Here is a 17698-nt window from a genome sequence, read left to right as displayed (position 1 = left end):
TAAAAAAATTAATTATTTAAATAAATATGTAAAAAGATATTAAAGTTTTAATTAAAATAAAACATATAACATTAACATTATAGACATAAGAAAATGACAAAGTGAATCTGAAAATTTCATCAAGAAACTGATAAATCTCAACATTTCCATGGAAACTACAAGCACCTAAAAGAGTTCCCCATACAACAGCATCTGGTTTCATTGGCATTGTTTTGATGAGATCACATGCTTCTTCCAGCTTCCCAACACGTCCCAAGAGATCGATCATGCATCCGTAGTGCTCTAGCTTTGGCGAAACCTTGTGAACTTCCTTCATGGACTTAAACAATTCTTGTCCCTTCACTACCATCCCACCATGAACACAAGCTAGCAGCAACCCGACAAATGTCACTGCATCTGGTTTTTTCCTTCTCGCTAAAGTACCAATAGAAAAATCATAAGTGTTAGAACTCTAAAGAACAGAGGAATCAACATGCATTTGAACTGAAGAAGAAACAAAACAAAAAATGCTCAACAACATTTGTGAATAAAGCTCAAGAGCTTCGTTGTGTTTCCCGTGAGTAGCTAGACTACCAATCATTGAGTTCCAGGAGCACAAATTTCTCTGGTTCCCAATTTCATCGAACAAACGTTTCGCTACATCAATCATTCCACATGTTATCTTATTACAAACCTTTGGTAGCTCTGCTTCTTCCTGCGTCTTTTCACCAAACAGAGATATTCCTAATTCTCTTCTGATATCCTGTAATAAGCAAAGAGCATGAGTTGTATACTAATGTTCATGATACATTGTCCACATAATCAATACAAACTGACAACAATCTTAAGAGACAAAGCCATAAACTCGGAGAGTCAACTAGGTAAACCCATAAACATAAACCAAAAACCTAATTATAACAAAAAAATTGACACACTCAACCATCGATACCAAAAAAATAATCCAATACCCTAAATCGAAACAAAAATCAGAGAGATCATATATCTAAAAACACATAGTAAACTATCCAAACAAATTCCCGAAACCCTAAATCGCGAAAGGAACATAAACCCTAAATCGAATCCCACAAAAAATTTCTCAAATCTATCGAATCCCACAAATAATTGCCCTAATCTATCGAATCCCACAAACAATTTCCCTATTCTATCGAATCCCCCAAACAATTTCCCTTTACCCTAAATAAAAAAAAATCATAAAAACCCTAAATCGAGAATACATCAAAATCGTTCTTGAATTTACAACACATACCTCTTACAATTGGATATTTTGGAAGATGATACACTAAGTGAGGCCTTCGCGTTGCAAAATCTTCACTTTGATGGAGGCGATCCAAAGTTTTTGTTTAATCGCCGTCGCGATACAGAGAGAGTAAAGAGAGAGAGTGCGAAAGATAAAATGAATTGATCCGTCGAGTTTTTTTTTTCTTTCACCCTACAAATAAAACAACATCCTATTACAGGATGACACGTGTCCTGAGGGACGCATAAAAATTGTCCCGTTTTTAGGAACGTTTCTTTGTATAATCTATGATTTCGATTTAAATTAATCGTTTTAATTATGTAGGACAGACGAAGGACGGTGCGATGCACATGCTCTTAGTTGATGTTTCTTGATCCAATTGTGCCAATCAATTCAGACTACTGTAATAACGAAATTTAATAATAATAATACCCTAACTAATATTGTTTAAAGTTTTCCACACATGTTCTAGATATTTAGTTTATAGAAATGTAAAAAGTAAAAAAAAAAAAAATCCAACATTTTTTTTTAAAATAAAAATTAACTTTTTATTTTAAAAATTTAAATCCAAAATTAATTTTAAATCCTTATTTTAACTTTTTTTGGGTCATGTGAATTTTATATTTTCAGTCACTATTTGAAATTAAAAATTACTCTTTTCCAAATTCCAACAATTAGAAAACTTGTGGAATTTTGTGGAAAATAATTCGAAAAAATAGATAGTATTCGAGGAGCCAAGCCAAGCCAGCAAGGATCTGTGTCTGTGTGTTACAGAAAGAGAGAGAGAGAGAGAGAGAGAGAGAGAGGTTCCTTCGAGACTTTTGTTAGCGAGCGGCTCACTCTAGTATTCTTTCTCCTCCGTCCCCCCACCAAAATTAAAAAAACCGTTAGGGTTTATCTTAGCCACCGCCTTGCTCTCGACGGAGGCGTACGGCGAAGCACGGTTTGTTCGACCTATCATCATCATCACCCGCGTTTTATCAGCTCAGATTTCGTTCCCCGAATTCGCGAAAAAAGCCGACTTAAGCTGAATAGGAATTTAGGTTTCCTAATTTTTTACGAGAGAGATATGGCGGAGGTGTCGATGGGAAGCAGCGGTAGCAGCACGGATCTGTCTCCCGAGGAAGAGCGAGTTTTTATTAGAGACATTGCTATTGCTGCTGAGGCTAACAGCAAAGAAGGCGATACCTTTTATCTCATCACTCAGAGGTATGTCAAAGTCTTTGATTGATTTCGCTCGCCTATTGTTTCCACTTCTAGCTTTGTTGTTTATGATGTGTTTATCAAATAATTTCCCTGAGAGTTGTATCTATCTCTTCGCCATTTTTGACTTTGCTTTCCTTAGTTAGGGTTTCATTTTTATCAGTTCCTGAGAGTAGTTTTCAGCATTTCAGAACGTTTTCCCAAGAACTCTCTTTTATGGTTGCGTAAAGCAATGCTGTTGACTCACGTTTATGGGGTATTGTAGAGATTGCAGGGATTTGATTTTTCTCTTATGGTACTTATAATTCTGCTGAGTGTCATCTTTGAGAACAATTTCTCTGTTGTTACTTTTTTTTCTGTACCAGATGGTGGCAAGAATGGATTGAGTATGTTAATCAAGACCAACCATGCAACACAAATGATGGGTCTTCACTCTCAGAGCATTGCGACTCTGCTGGCTCAACCACTCTAAAGAAGCCTTCTAGGATTGATAACTCTGATTTGATCTATGATTCTTCACTGGAGGACACTAGTAATACCAGTGAGATCATTGAAACACTCCAGGAGGGCCGCGACTATGTTTTGCTCCCTCAAGAAGTGTGGAACCAATTGCGTTCATGGTGAGTTTTAAGGGTAGCAGAATGGAACATTTATGAAACTTTACATCTCTTCATCTTGTGTGGGCTACATTATTTCTATGTCTATTCTAGTGCGTTCGACTTTCTTGGTTATCTTAGGTATGTTGGGTCAAGTTTAGATCATGTACCTCTACCAAGCTCATTTTGTATGCATCTGGTGTTTTTTAGTTGCTTATGCTTAATATGAAACTTATAACGAAGTTCCTTGGGTTTCTTATTTACTACATCACTGTATTATGGATTTTTTCACTATAAGTGATGATATAGTACATATGGATTGTTGCTTCTGTTTTACAAGGTATGGGGGTGGTCCAACTTTGGCGCGGAGAGTCATTAGCTCAGGTCTCTCTCAAACAGAGTTGGCTGTGGAGGTTTACCCTTTACGTCTTCAGCTACTTCTGATGCCCAAAAGTGACCACAGTGCCATAAGAATTAGTAAAAAAGTACATCCCCTTTTCAGTTCTTTTTCTTCATGGTCCTTTACTTTAAAATCTGAACTCATTTACTCAGCTACCTCGTTGTACTGTTAAAACTTTGTTGTGCAGGAAACTATCAGAGAGCTCCATCGAAGAGCCTGTGAAATTTTTGACCTCAACTTAGAGCATGTAAAGATCTGATATCCCTATGTTATCAAACATCCGTTTGAATGATACTTTTTATATTCTTTTCTTTCCCTTTCTCTTTCTTACATGAGCATTTTCCATCGTATAGGTACGTATTTGGGATTACTATGGCCACCAAAAACATTCTTTGATGTATGACTTAGATAAGACACTGGACGATGCCAACCTACAAATGGATCAGGATGTGAGTTCAGTTCTTTTTTTTTTTGGTTTCCCTTAAAATTTTATCTGTAATATGCTACTTCAACTTCTGTAATAGTTTTCTGACATTGTTTCTGGGTATGTCAAGTTTATTGCATATCTTTTTGGCCAATTGCTGCGAGGACAGAATGGATAATGCATTTACATTTCTCCAGTATTAAGTTAGCTCGAGTTCTTATTTCTATTAGGTTTTGGCTTTTGCTAATTTTGACCGCGAGGGCAACATTTGAAATTGAAATGATTATGCTTCAGTCCAGTATTTTAGTTAGCCTAAGCTTAAGATTTAGATGCTCTCTAATGTTTATCTTGTTCGGTATCCTTACTGACTCATTTAGTCTCCTACTCATTTTGTATCTGTCATTTTTAATAACAGATTTTGGTGGAGGTGGTTGACATCAATGGTACATTGTCAAGTGCTCACATTCGATCTGCCCAAGAGAATGGATTGGTGGATGAAGACTCTACTTCTATTCTCATTGAGCCTTCTAAATCAAGCTTGGCAGCTGCAGGAGGGTTCTCTTCAAGCAGGAACGCATTCAGAAGTGTTAGTTTAGAAGTTTCACAATCTTTTGATAGCACATACAGTAGCACTGGTGTCACCACAAGGGGATCCACAGCTGGCTTGACAGGGCTGCTAAATCTCGGGAATACTTGTTTCATGAATAGTGCTATACAGTGTCTGGTCCATACACCTGAGTTTGCTAGTTACTTTCAAGAAGACTATCATCAAGAAATAAATTGGCAAAATCCTCTTGGCATGGTTGTAAGTTCCTTGCTACTCATAAATTGATGGATACATAAAAGTGTGCGTAGGTTTAAGTACATGGGTATGCTTAGAGCCTTAGACGTCATTTGTGTTTCCCGGTTGCAGTACTGCATGCTTGGGGGTGTGCTTTAGTCCCAAACATTCTTGATAGGCTTAATCTTACATACACCTGTAATAATGTTGGAATATATAAGATATTATATATCACTAAAAGTTGTAGGTTATATCTCCAAACAATATTTCATCATCAGTTGCTTAGGGTAGTATTCCTTGGTAGGTAATCAGTGACATTTTCTTGCGTAGATCACTAGCATTGTTTCTCTCTGAACATATGAGTTGTTGATTTCAGATCAGTACTTGACTGCATTTGAATCATCATTGTGCACAGGGAGAGTTAGCTCTTGCATTTGGTGACTTACTCAGGAAATTATGGGCTCCTGGGCGCACACCAATTGCACCCCGTCCTTTCAAAGCAAAACTTGCTCGCTTTGCTCCTCAATTTAGTGGGTACAATCAACATGATTCACAGGTTTGTCAGCCTAACCAGATATTTCCGTTAAGCTGTATTTGCATTGTAACTCAAGGAATTCGGGCTCTCGTATTGCAGGAGCTTTTAGCGTTTCTGCTGGATGGTCTTCACGAGGATCTAAATCGTGTTAAGCACAAGCCATATATAAATTCTCGAGACGCAGATGGGCGCCCTGATGAAGAAGTTGCTGATGAGTTTTGGGCTAATCATATTGCTCGTAATGACTCAATAATTGTTGATGTTTGTCAGGTCAGATGCATATCTTTTAGAAATTCCTTTTCGGTTTATCAACTCATCTCTGTGATATTGGGCATTCAAACTTATACTAGTATTATGGATTAGGCTTGCATTTGGTTTGACTCTATAACGTCTAGTAATCTGTTTTATGGTCACTCAAATAATAGACACGAGTTACTGAAATTCCAGTCCCTCCTAATTTTTAGTGGCTCCTTAGAAAGTAAGTTATATCAAAAGAGTTAGATTGTCCTAGTAAAAATACTTTTGCAACTTTTTACAGAGACGCAGTGTTCTAAATGGGTACATCACTTGTCTCTCTGTGCATATTGAACTTAGTATTGAGACTTTATGCTAATCTCGGTTGTCTGAGTGCTAATACCATCCACCATATATCAGCTTTTCTGTTAGGCATTTACTCTATTTTGTTACTGATTTTCAGCTCGTGTTCAGACCCAGGATACATAGTTGGTTTTGTTTTGGTTTCAATTTCTTAGCAATGTGGGGAACTCATTCTCCTACTGTGTCTCACCTCACAGGGGCAATATAAGTCAACACTGGTTTGTCCAATCTGCAACAAGGTTTCCGTAACATTTGATCCTTTCATGTACCTGTCTTTGCCGCTTCAATTCAACACAACACGGGCGATAACAGTCACAGTTTTTTCTTGTGATAAAACTGCCTTACCTTCCACAATAACCGTCAATGTTTCAAAGCAGGGACGTTGCAGAGACTTGATACAGGCATTAACAAGTGCTTGTTCCTTGAAACAAACTGAAGAGCTGAAGCTTGCAGAGGTTTGTGGCTTCAAGTTTTTTTTTAGTAAGATGTTGGTCTTTTGGCTTTGGCTTAACTGAGTTTAATATGTTTTTCGCAGATCCGGAATAATTTTATCCATAGATTATTCGAAGACCCTCTAACTCCATTGTCCAGTATCAAAGACGATGATCACCTTGCTGCATACAAACTTTCAAAATCTTCAGAGAATACGACTTTGCTTAGACTAGTCCTCCGCCGTAGAGATCAGTAAGTTACATATCTCAATCTATTTTGTATGAACTAATTCTTGGATTACTTTGGGATAACAACGTTCCGCTTTTATAATCAATATCTGTTGGTTTACTTTCTTACAACTTCAAAAATCTATATTCTTTGTGGCCTCACCACTTCTTCAGCCTTTGATTTCTGACTAATTTTTGAATGCTTGATGAATGCTGATCTGAGGAAGGTTATATTTTATCATCTGTTTTGTTCTCTTCTTTATCATCTTATTGTACCATGTTTCAGGAAAGCTGGGGAACGTGAAAGTACAGTACAGTTGAAACCCTGTGGAACGCCTCTTCTCTCATCAGCTTCACGTGGAGATGCGCTCACCAAAGGAAAAATCCATTGCATCGTCCAGAATATGCTTTCACCTTTTCGGAGGGAAGAATCTGCGGGCAAAAGAGGAAGTTCTGATTCCAGCATTCCTGAGAGAAGGTCGGCTCGATTTTATAACTCGGAGGAAGAAGATAAAGTTGGTGGACTGAAAAAGGCCAAGAAAAGTAATTCCTCCGAATTGAATGCTTCCAAGTTATCCCTGCAACTCATTGATGAAAACAATAAAACAATTAATCTGCCAGACGATGAAGCAGAAGCTATTAAATTACCATCATCAGCTACGGTGACTATATATTTGGATTGGGCACCAGAACTCTCAGGTATGTATGATATCACTTGCCTGGAGAGTTTGCCTGAAGTACTCAAATACGGACCTGCTACGAAGAAGGCTCGTTCAGAACCTCTTTCTTTATATGCATGTTTGGAGGCGTTTCTACGCGAAGAGCCTTTGGTGCCTGACGAAATGTGGTAAGCTGTCTTTTCTCCTTTTACTTCCTTCCTGTGGGCTGTGGTAGATTCGTTTTTGCTGGTTTGTGGTAAAAGTTGAAGTACACATTACTGAAAGATGATGAATGATGTTGAGAAATTGCTAGTGTCTATTACGGATCGAAGTTGAACACACTGTATTCTTGCAGTAGATTTTAGCCACTACCTTCTACTTAGTTGGTAAATCAATCAGTGGTATCATTTTTTTCTTTCTCTCTGTGTAGGTTCTGTCCGCAATGCAATGAAAGAAGGCAGGCAAGCAAAAAGCTTGATCTGTGGAGGCTTCCTGAGGTCTTAGTCATACATCTAAAGAGATTCTCATACAGCAGATCCATGAAGCATAAGTTGGAAACATTTGTTAACTTTCCTATTCATGACTTAGATTTAACAAAGTATGTAGCCAACAAAAACCTATCTCAACCACAACTATATGAGCTCTATGCCTTGACCAATCATTATGGTGGTATGGGCAGCGGACACTACACTGCACACATCAAGGTCAGTTCGAACAACTTTAACCTTTTCAATCTGTTTCCACTTCTGAGTTTCTTACTTCTTGTTTAATTAACGAATATGGTCTGCAGCTTTTGGACGACAATAGGTGGTATAACTTCGATGACAGCCATATATCACATATAAACGAAGATGATGTGAAGTCAGGTGCTGCGTATGTGCTCTTTTACAGGAGGAAGTCTGACGCAAGCGGAAAAATGAAATAGTAGTAGTCTACAGGAAACAACAATCTCCCAGGTAACAAATACAAGTTTTTTTTCTAAACCTTTATTTGTTTCGATCTCTGAAAAAAAAAAGCTTAGTTAGATCTCTGAAACTTAGTGTGGACTTTTGTTTTTTGCATCGTGCAGGTTTCAGTAGTAATTACTAGACACCAGTCGAAGGTTTAGATCTACTGTAAATTAGTGGAAGTTGGGTAGTTTAATTAACATGGATGAATTTTGTCTCTCTTTCTCGCTCTCTCTCAGTTTCTGTATGTATTTGGCATAATATCAGTACTGTTATTTTCACTGACTTAAAATCATCAGACTCAGTGTATTGTCGCTGTTTGGATATTTTAAAGATATTTCGATCACTTGTTATGAGACTGCCAGACAACACTTGAATGATCATGGATTCAAATAAAATACAATTGTTTTGAAAAGTTGAGATGTTTTGGTTTATTACTTATTAAGATCATGTGTGTAAATGTTTTCTAAGCAATTGTGTATTGATACGGGAAGAGAAAAGGCAGAGAGATTGAGGAGAAGAACAGGGCTGTTTAGATAAGAAAGGGGAAGCAATCCAAGACTACAAAAACAAACAAGGAGCTGAATTACGTTTTACTAGAATGTGATCGTAGTCTTTGGAACATATGTTTCTTGTGGCAAAATATATTCACCTTACCTTGTCATTGACTGTTGGCCTAAGTTAAAAGGATTAATTTGGTTTATGAATCAAGAACACCAAAGAGAAGATGCCTATTTATTTTTGGACCTTGAGGGAGACAGTTTAACAGTAAAACGTTTATGCTGTTTATAGGTTTGTATATGCCCTTACAGTTTTTAGCCTTTTTCAAAGTAAAATGTTTATGCTGTTTAGTTGCCTAGCTTGCTAAGTTTATTTAATTTCCCAATGGGGTTTGTATCTATCATTTAAAATTAGATTTTGTGGCAAATGCGCTAATTGACATAAATGGTAGAGCATCAAAACGGGTCACTCATTCAAGAGAAGGGATTGGTGTATGAAGACATTATTTCTGTTTGCACTTGAAGCAAGGATGAATGCATTTAGAAAGTGTAGTGTACAAGTTTCAAAAATCTTTTTAATACAATACAATATTTTGCTACACGTTCCGTCCTTGCTACTACTTATGATATTCGAGTCTTGTGTAGCCAAATTTCCAATCCATTGTGACCGGTGACCCATTATCATAAGACACTAAATTTGATGTTGTTGTAGTAAGAAACACGAGTTAAGCTCGAATGCATGGAAAACGAGCACATTCCAACCAAAGATAACCAAAGCGTGACATATGGAACAAATCAAATTGTGGTCTTACCATTTGTAAAATATCAAAACAAAAAGAAACGATTATTTTTCTAAACATATAAGTGACCAAAGAAATATTTTGGCACAAGGGTAGGTTTAAAGTTTGTCATCTTGGTAGGTTTTCTAAAATATGACCAACGATATACTTGGCCAAACTATAAGTATGTAAGATCCAGATAAGGGTTTAACTTTGTCATGGCAGAATCAACCATGTTCTTCTGCACTTCTCAACCACCAACTTTAAATCAGCAAGCCTAAATTCAAGAGACATCAAAGTAGAATCAGTTCATAAAAAATTGGCCAACTCACCACATACACCTACACCTAATCATGGGAATCCAAAAAGCTTCCATTTGGCAATAAGGTAATTGTCATACTGTTCATATTCTGCATTTGTTCAGTCGACCATCTTCTTGGTGTTAGGACACTTGGGCGACTCACGTAAAAGTAAGCGATCGGCCTCAGTGTCGTTGAAGGCATTATAGACACAAGGTCTCTCATCATTACCTCCATCCCCTCAATACCATTTAAAAAAAAGGTAAGTGTCATAACCTCAATGTCAAACCAAAGACTAAAGAAGTCATAAAATCAAGTTTTTGCTGTCTTTGGTGGGAGTGGGACTATCTTATTTGTCATGCACATTTATTGCACACATGTCATGTCATGTTAGAATACAATTTAGTTAACTTTATTTTCTAATATGACATCTAATAAAAAAATATTGCTTTCTTTACTAATCAAATCTAACACGAAGGGAAGTGTCGTTGAAGGCATTATAGACACAAGGTCTCTCATCATTACCTCCATCCCCTGAATACCATTTAAAAAAAAAGATAAGTGTCATAACCTCAATGTCAAACCAAAGACTAAAGAAGTCATAAAATCAAGTTTTTGTTGTCTTTGGTGGGAGTGGGACTATCTTATTTGTCATGCACATTTATTGCACATATGTCATGTCATGTTAGAATACAATTTAGTTAACTTTATCTTCTAATTAAATGAAGAGATGTTTCTCATATAAGCTACTTCCCTTCGTGTTAGATTTGATTAGTAAAGAAAGCAATATTTTTTTATTAGATGTCATATTAGATGCCTTTAATTTATATTTCCACAGTTTAAAATTTTTCTATTTGTCCTTGTTTGTGTTGTGACTTTGTAGGCAGTAGGCGTTTTAAATTTGTCAAAGTATATAAATACACCATCTTTTGTACACACAACAAAGTTCTCTAACATACAAATAGCTAGTTCACAGATTCTTCAAAAACTATTGATCTTGATTCTTTTGTTAATACCATATGCTTTACCAAAAGCAACATGGTGACTTGGATCAACTACATGCAAATCCGAGGGCTTTGGACCATACAGAATGAACCAAACCAACTAAAGGATAATGGTTTTATAGTCAATTAGCACATGAACCAGAACCAACGAATAGTTTGTGATTATGTATAATAGGGAGTATTATTATTTCTACATGTATTTGTATCTTTTGTCTTAAGAACGCCTTGAATGGTAAGAAGATTCTACAATAGTTTTAGTATTTTACCCTAAATAGATTTCCTAAAAATTAGGAAAATCAGTTTTTTGTTTTTCTTTACAAATATTAAAAAAAACTGAAATCCACATAATTAGAGATTTTAAGAAAAACTTACAATTCTTCTCTTTTATTCTGTTTTCTTATGTAATTATTTTTTAAAAAACCAAACATTAAAATCTATTACAAAAACTAAAAATCCAAAAATCAAAAACCAAAAACAAAAAACAATAATCTAAAATGAGAAAATACACGATAACCTCCTTTTATAAAGAAATAACTAGAATAACCCACTTAACTTTTTATTCCTTAGGTAACTCAGTTTTTATGTGAAGATTACTATAATTCCAAATCTGCCAAAAAATATGAAGACTTTAGAAGTGTATGAATCTCCGCAGACTAACTATAAGTCGAACAAATATATTTTGGAAATTTACAAAAAATGTGTAGATTTTAAGTAAAGTTTATAGATCTCACTAGCTAATAGAGGGGGTTATTGGTTCTATGATTTTAACGGATTTGGAAATCCAAACAAAAATCATGCGTTATTCAATCATTGATTTTAAAATACTTATCATAATTATGTGTTATTGGTTATATTATTTACAAATACTTGTTAAAATCTCATGTTATTCATTTAATGATTTGTTTTTGGATTTCAAAATTCACATTATGTTTTAAATGAATTTGAATTGATTTGAAAATGTAAAATAGAATGATTCAAATCCAAGGATAAAACATGTTATTTCAAAATCCATGTGTTTTGATTTTTATAATTTACAATTCCATATGTATTTAGAAATCACTTCTCCAATAACAATCCTATGTCTCACATATATAATTTTGAAGTCTACCATAAATTTGTAGATTTTAAACCAAAATTTATAGATATCCGAAGACTAATATAAATCTAACAAACATATTTACGAAGTCTATCAAAAATGCATAGAGTTTAAGCAAATTTTATAGATTTTTGCAGACTAAATATAATTTTAATAACTATATTTTTGAAGTTTACCACAAATGCGAAAACTTGACCATAATCTATGAATATCTATAAATGTGACAACTTGCAGGCGTTTACGTAAATCTGCTGACTATCTATAGACGTATAATAGATTTGTAAGAAATCCAAGTCAACCAAAACATGACTTTTCATATTTCACATCAAAAACTTTTGAGTAGAGCTACCTGCATCTCTATGAAAGTTGGATACTGGAGATTTTGGCAAAAAAATTCACCATTGGTTTTATGCAAACATCATATAATCCAAAAGCTTATTAATAAAAAAAAAATTGTATAGTATGCAACATATTATTGTATGTATCATATTCAATCTAATGTTTTAAATACAAACAAAAGATAACTTACAGTTTTCCACTTCAATGAATCAAATTATCAGATTTTGAGAGTCACAAATAAATGATTAGCCATTGCCTTTGATCGATATAATGTTTTTTTTTGTAGAGTAGGAGACAAAGGCTTTAACATTGCTGAAGTTGAACAGTGGATATAGCCATGATTGATTTGTGAAAGGTTGAAAAGGATGACTTAACTGCAACGCATCTTTTCTAATTTCAAACTATTCATCTTTAAAATAAAAGATATTTCTTTTTTATTTGATTTGCTTATTAAAGAAATGAAGAATTTTAAATTTTGTCGTTTTTACTAATATTTCCTTTTTCAATTTTGTTTAAAATAACATTCTAATATTACAATATTTATGTTGTTAAAAAGAAAAAGAAATAATATGTTTTTTTTGTTAAAGGATATTCAGATTAAAATGAAAAGGGAAATGAAAATGTTTACCGGGCCCAAGCCCAAGAATAAAGCCCGAATAGAATAAAACTAGTTAGACCCATAGTTTAAAAGGAACCAAAATGAATCAAGTAGTGAACCGAACCAGTTAGAATCGGACCAGGAAAGAAACGGTTGGCATTAACCCTTCTTCACCCACCCGATAGTCTTCTTAGATTTCATCGATCTGCTTTGTCTTCTTCTTTGTTGAGAGAGATTAGGTTTAGCCACCAGTAAGGTCATGTATCACCTCGAAACCAAAGAGCTAGCAAATCAGACGAGAGAGCTGCGTTGGAGTCACGGAAACTGAGTGCCTTGTTCCTCACTAAACGATCGATCTGGCTTAAAAGTAGGTTTGCCGGTTTGAAGCTATTCCGATGAATCCGATGATTTCTTTCAGTCCAGAGAGAGTAGATCGTGGCCTGCCAAGCTAGTAAGAGTAATTTTTTGCTGTTGTTGAACCTCTGAAGGTTTGTAAGCTTTGAGTCGTGTGCGTCCATGAACGGTTGGGAGTGAAATTACATCTCCGAGATATGATCTCCCAAACTGACCAGCTGAAGGGGCATTCAAAGAGTAGATGATCCCGACTCTCATCAGCCAAACCACAAAGGAGACACTTAGGGTCGACCTGAAGTCCCCAGTTCGTCAACCTATCCCTAGTAGGGCAGCGATTCAACATAAACAACCAGGTAAGAAAGTTGTGTTTAGGAATACCTCCTGGAGTCCACACAATTTTGTGCCATGGTACTAACGGTTTGTCCTCCTTGATTGCCTTGTAGATTGTCCCTGTTGAGTGACCATCTCTGAGTTGATCATCAATCCACCAGACATAAGATTCAGGTGAGTCAGATAACTGAATGGAGATTAACTCTTGCTGGAAGCGTACTTGGCGATCCGATCGTGCTGGTGGGATCCTTCAACCTCCTTGTCGCCAGAGAGTAGCGATAGTCGCACTCAACCAGGAGAGACGAGTGCTTGGCTTCCGAGTCCAGAAGTTGCTCAAGCTCCCAGAGAGGACAGAAATCTTGAACCAAGCTACCCATACCGAACCTGACCTAAAAAAGAGAAGCGAGATAAGTTTGAGTAAGCACGCTTTATTCCATTCTTTCAAATCCCATATGCCTAATCCTCCATGTCTCTTTTCAGTTGTAACGTCAGCCCATGCCACACGAGCAGAGTGATGCCCTTCTGTTGTCCCCTTCCAGAGGAAAGCTCCTGAAAGAGAGTTCAATATGTCTATGCATCTCTTGGGAAGAATCAGGGCCGAACACCAAAAGTTTGTGATACCCGCTAGAACTGTGTTAAGCAATTGGAGGCGACCAACAAAGGAGAGGGTTTTTGTTGACCACCCGTTGAAGGTATTCTTAACTTTTTGAATTAGGGGAGCACAATCTAGCAGAGTAAGCTTCTTGGTGCACAAAAGCACTCCTAAGTATCTAATTGGAAGCTGGCCATGACTAATCCCAGAGTTGACTTTAATTTGATCTATTTCCAGTTGAGAGAGACCTGAAGTATAGAAGCTCGTTTTGGAGAGGCTAATGGCGAGACCGGATGCATCTTCAAATTCTTTAAGAATCTGGAGAACATTCTGAACTGAGAGCGCCGTTCCTTCAACAAATATCAGCAAGTCATCAGCAAAGCAAAGGTGTGTAAGCTTTAACCCTGCGCATTTGTGATGATATTTAATTCTTCCATCCTCAGCCGCCTTGTCCAGCATTGCAGATAAACAGTTCATAGCCAGTACAAAGAGGTACGGAGATAAATGATCCCCTTGCCTTAACCCTCTGCGACCTTTAAAGTATCCATGGACTAAGCCATTAAATCCCACAGAGAAGGAAGGAGTACAGACACAGGCCTTGAGCCATCTCAGGTAAAGCTCTGGCACCTCAATCCCCCTTAAGCATTTAAAAATGAACTCTCATCTAATTGTGTCAAAAGCTTTGGCTATGTCAACTTTGATAGTGATGCGTTTTGGTCCCACCTGCTTATGATAGCCATTTACCAATTCTGCAGCCAGTAGAGTATTCTCAACCAATAAATGTCCTTTGATAAATGCAGTTTGATTTTTTTGGACCAGGTCAGGAAGAATAGGCTTCAAACGGGATACAAGTATCTTGGATATAACTTTATACAGCGTGTTAAGACAGAAAATGGGCCTGAAATCTGAAACAAGAGAGGCACCCGGTAGCTTAGGGATGAGCGCAAGAGTAGTGGCATTAGTGGCTTTGGGAAGAAAAGCTGAGTGGAAGAATTGAAGAATACTCGAAATGGTTTCTTGGCCAATGATCCCCCAAGCGGACTTGTAGAAAGCAGAAGTAAACACGTCAGGTCCAGGAGCTTTATTAGCGTTTAGTTTAAACATAACTTTAGTAATTTCCTCTGAAGATGAAATTCTGATCATTGACTGCTTTGTTTCAGGCGAGCACCTATAACTGATCAAGTCTTGGAGCCAAGTAAGCGAGGTAACCAGAGGATGTAAGACTGCTGGACTCAAAATGTGCTGGAAGTGACTAACAGCCATCATTCCCATTTCCTGCGGATCATCAACAACAGTGCCTGCTATAGTAGAGAAAGACCTGATTGCATTGAATGCATTCCTAATACATGTCATCCGATGGAAGTAAGTTGTATTTAGGTCTCCTTCCTTTAACCAGTTGATTCGGGATCTTTGTTTAAAATAAGCTTCCTCCACTCTCCGTAACAGGTCCCATTTGGAGTGCAAATCTTGCTCCTGCTGGAAAAGAGTTGTAGTTGGATTCGCCAAGGCTTGTACCTGCACAACTTGAAGCAAACGGTTAGTCTCTCTTACTCGGTTTTGTATATCCGAGTAGTTCTCTCTTGATAGTGTTTTTAACTCTCTTTTCAGCATTTTTTGCTTTGCACACAGGGTTGACAAACATGTTTCCAGGGGGCATAAATTTCCAGCCAAAATCCAAGCAGTTTCGATCGTTTCTAGGAAGCGAGGGTGGGAGGTGAGGAAATTGAAGAATTTAAAAGGCTTTGTGCCAGCTTGCGGAAGCGCTGTATCAAGGTCTATAAGACAAGGGGAGTGGTCAGAAAGTTCAGGGGCCAAGAAGGAGGCTACGCTGTTCAGGTACGAGGTAAGCCAGACATTGTTAACAAGGGCTCTATCCAGTTTTTTACAAATAGGGTTGGCAGGACTTTTGTTTGACCAGGTAAATAGAGATCCTTGGTAACGCAAATCAACCAATTCCATCTGTAACAGGCAGTCTCGCAGCTCAATCATTCTAGTTGTCAAGTGGTTAACCATAGGACTAGAGTGCTCGCCAGGCTGAGTTATTTGGTTGAGATCCCCACACACCATCCAAGGAACAGTATCAAAGTGAAATCTTTGTTGAAGTCCAATAAGTTCACACCACAGGTCAGTGCGTTCTTCACTCGCGTTAGGAGCGTAAACTGCGGTGAAAAAGAACCTCTGGCCGCCTTGAATTGTTATTTCACTAGTTATCATATGTCTTGATTGGTGCAGGACTGAGACAGTAACTGGCGACTTCCAGATGATCACTATGCGCCCACTTTCCTCTTCAGCATGATTGGATGTAAAATGCCAGCCGGGGCAGGTAAGGTTCAGAATACGGTTCAGGTTTGGTTCCTTTATATGGGTTTCTATAATAGCACCAAAAGAAGGCTTATGAAAAGCAAGCCAGGATGCAAAAAGTCGATGCTTATCCGGGTCATTAAGTCCTCGGACGTTCCAAAAAAAGGGTTTTATATACATCAGGATGGGATTAGAGGGTTAGGCTAGGTGAGAAGTCACTCCCTTTGACAGGAGATTCTTCCCAGAAGGTGGAAGAGAAGAGTTTAAAGAAGGTGGAGGAGAAGTGGTTGAACGCTTAGGCACGGGAGATGAAAGTATGACCAATGGTTGAGTCATGGCATGTGAAGGAGGGGACACAGGTTGGGTTACTAGTGGAGGGTTAGTGGTTACAGCAGGGGGGTTAGTAGAAGAGGATAGTACAGCGAAAGGGTTAGCTAAGACAAGCTGAGAGGGACTACGGGATGGAGACGTGCAGTCCATAGGAGTGGGGGAAGGCGAACTTTCAGTTGGTGGTAAGGTTTCTGGGGCAGGTTCGATTACATGAGATGGTTGAGTAGACCCAATAGGAGCCTCAGTACAGACAGCAACAGGCCCAGCTTGAGGACCCTCTTCGGAAGGTACTTGTATACTTTCTTTGGGGCCCTTCGGGACATAAGCTTGCTTAGTCTGCTCTTTACCTTTACTCTCCTTCGAAGTAGTTGACTTATTTTCTAACCATGATGACTTAGCAGATGGACAAAATTTGATGACATGACCTATTTGCTTGCAGTGAGAGCAGGAGGGTGGAATCCATGGATACTCAACTGAAATTGTGATAACCTCTCCACTATCACGGACTATCTCCACTGAGGAAGGGAGAGGTAAGTTTAGGTTTCTCTCAACCTTTACATGGGCTTCAGAAATACTTACCAAGTTTTTAGTGAAGTCATCCATTTCCTTTGGCTCACCAACTAACCCTGCCACTAAGCTTATTCCCTTATGATGCATTAGGTCAAAGGGCATTCCTTTTAGATGAGCCCAAATCGGTACTGCGTTTAGATCAGTACTGACACCACCAGAAGCGTCCATTGCGCCACCAAAAACATACATTCGCCAATGTACCACAGCTTTTTCTCCAGAACTTTGGTACGTATGTATTCATTAGGTAGACGTACCAACATTGAGTTATTAGCGTGGTTCAAATGTACTTCCAGTTTTTGTCCTTTGCCCCACATGTGGCTGAGTACACTTTGAATGTGTCTGTAAGTCGGGAGTAGACCTTTGAACTGACCAATTATAAAATCCTTATGAATTGCAGCTCCTTCATGAAATACCGAGTCAGGGATGACTATACGAGGAATACCATCAGCCGAATAAGAAGCAGGAGCAGGACGTGTGAGCTTCCTATCCGCGTCTTTCCTTAGATTTTGAGCTAGTGTAACAGATGGAGTGGAAGCAGTTGTGCTAGTAAGAGGTTTAGGATTGGGTA

The 17698-nt window shown here is 37.6% G+C and overlaps 1 protein-coding gene and 1 long non-coding RNA gene across 2 annotated transcripts; both read left to right on the top strand.

Moving 5' to 3' along the window:
* Positions 1–1857: 1857 nt before the first annotated feature.
* LOC104792958 (ubiquitin carboxyl-terminal hydrolase 5) lies at positions 1858–8453 on the top strand. The gene is made up of 14 exons (XM_010519232.3): positions 1858–2446; positions 2806–3060; positions 3377–3521; positions 3624–3683; positions 3790–3885; positions 4276–4665; positions 5057–5197; positions 5276–5446; positions 5971–6228; positions 6309–6457; positions 6719–7279; positions 7522–7795; positions 7882–8047; positions 8161–8453. The coding sequence occupies exons 1-13, from the start codon at positions 2307–2309 to the stop codon at positions 8014–8016; spliced, it is 2775 nt and encodes a 924-aa protein (XP_010517534.2). The 5' UTR covers positions 1858–2306; the 3' UTR covers positions 8017–8047; positions 8161–8453.
* A 7093-nt stretch (positions 8454–15546) lies between these two features.
* On the top strand, positions 15547–17457 carry LOC109133405 (uncharacterized). The gene is made up of 5 exons (XR_002038511.2): positions 15547–15772; positions 15898–16053; positions 16162–16847; positions 17000–17090; positions 17221–17457. It is a non-coding gene; the product is annotated as an uncharacterized LOC109133405 (long non-coding RNA).
* The last annotated feature ends 241 nt before the right edge of the window (positions 17458–17698 follow it).

Source organism: Camelina sativa, chromosome 6 (genome assembly GCF_030686135.1).
Source record: "Camelina sativa cultivar CO46 ecotype springtype chromosome 6, ASM3068613v1".
NCBI classification, from domain to species: domain Eukaryota; kingdom Viridiplantae; phylum Streptophyta; class Magnoliopsida; order Brassicales; family Brassicaceae; genus Camelina; species Camelina sativa.
Note: the sequence above shows the minus strand (reverse complement) of the source record. Positions and strands in the feature narration are given on the sequence as shown.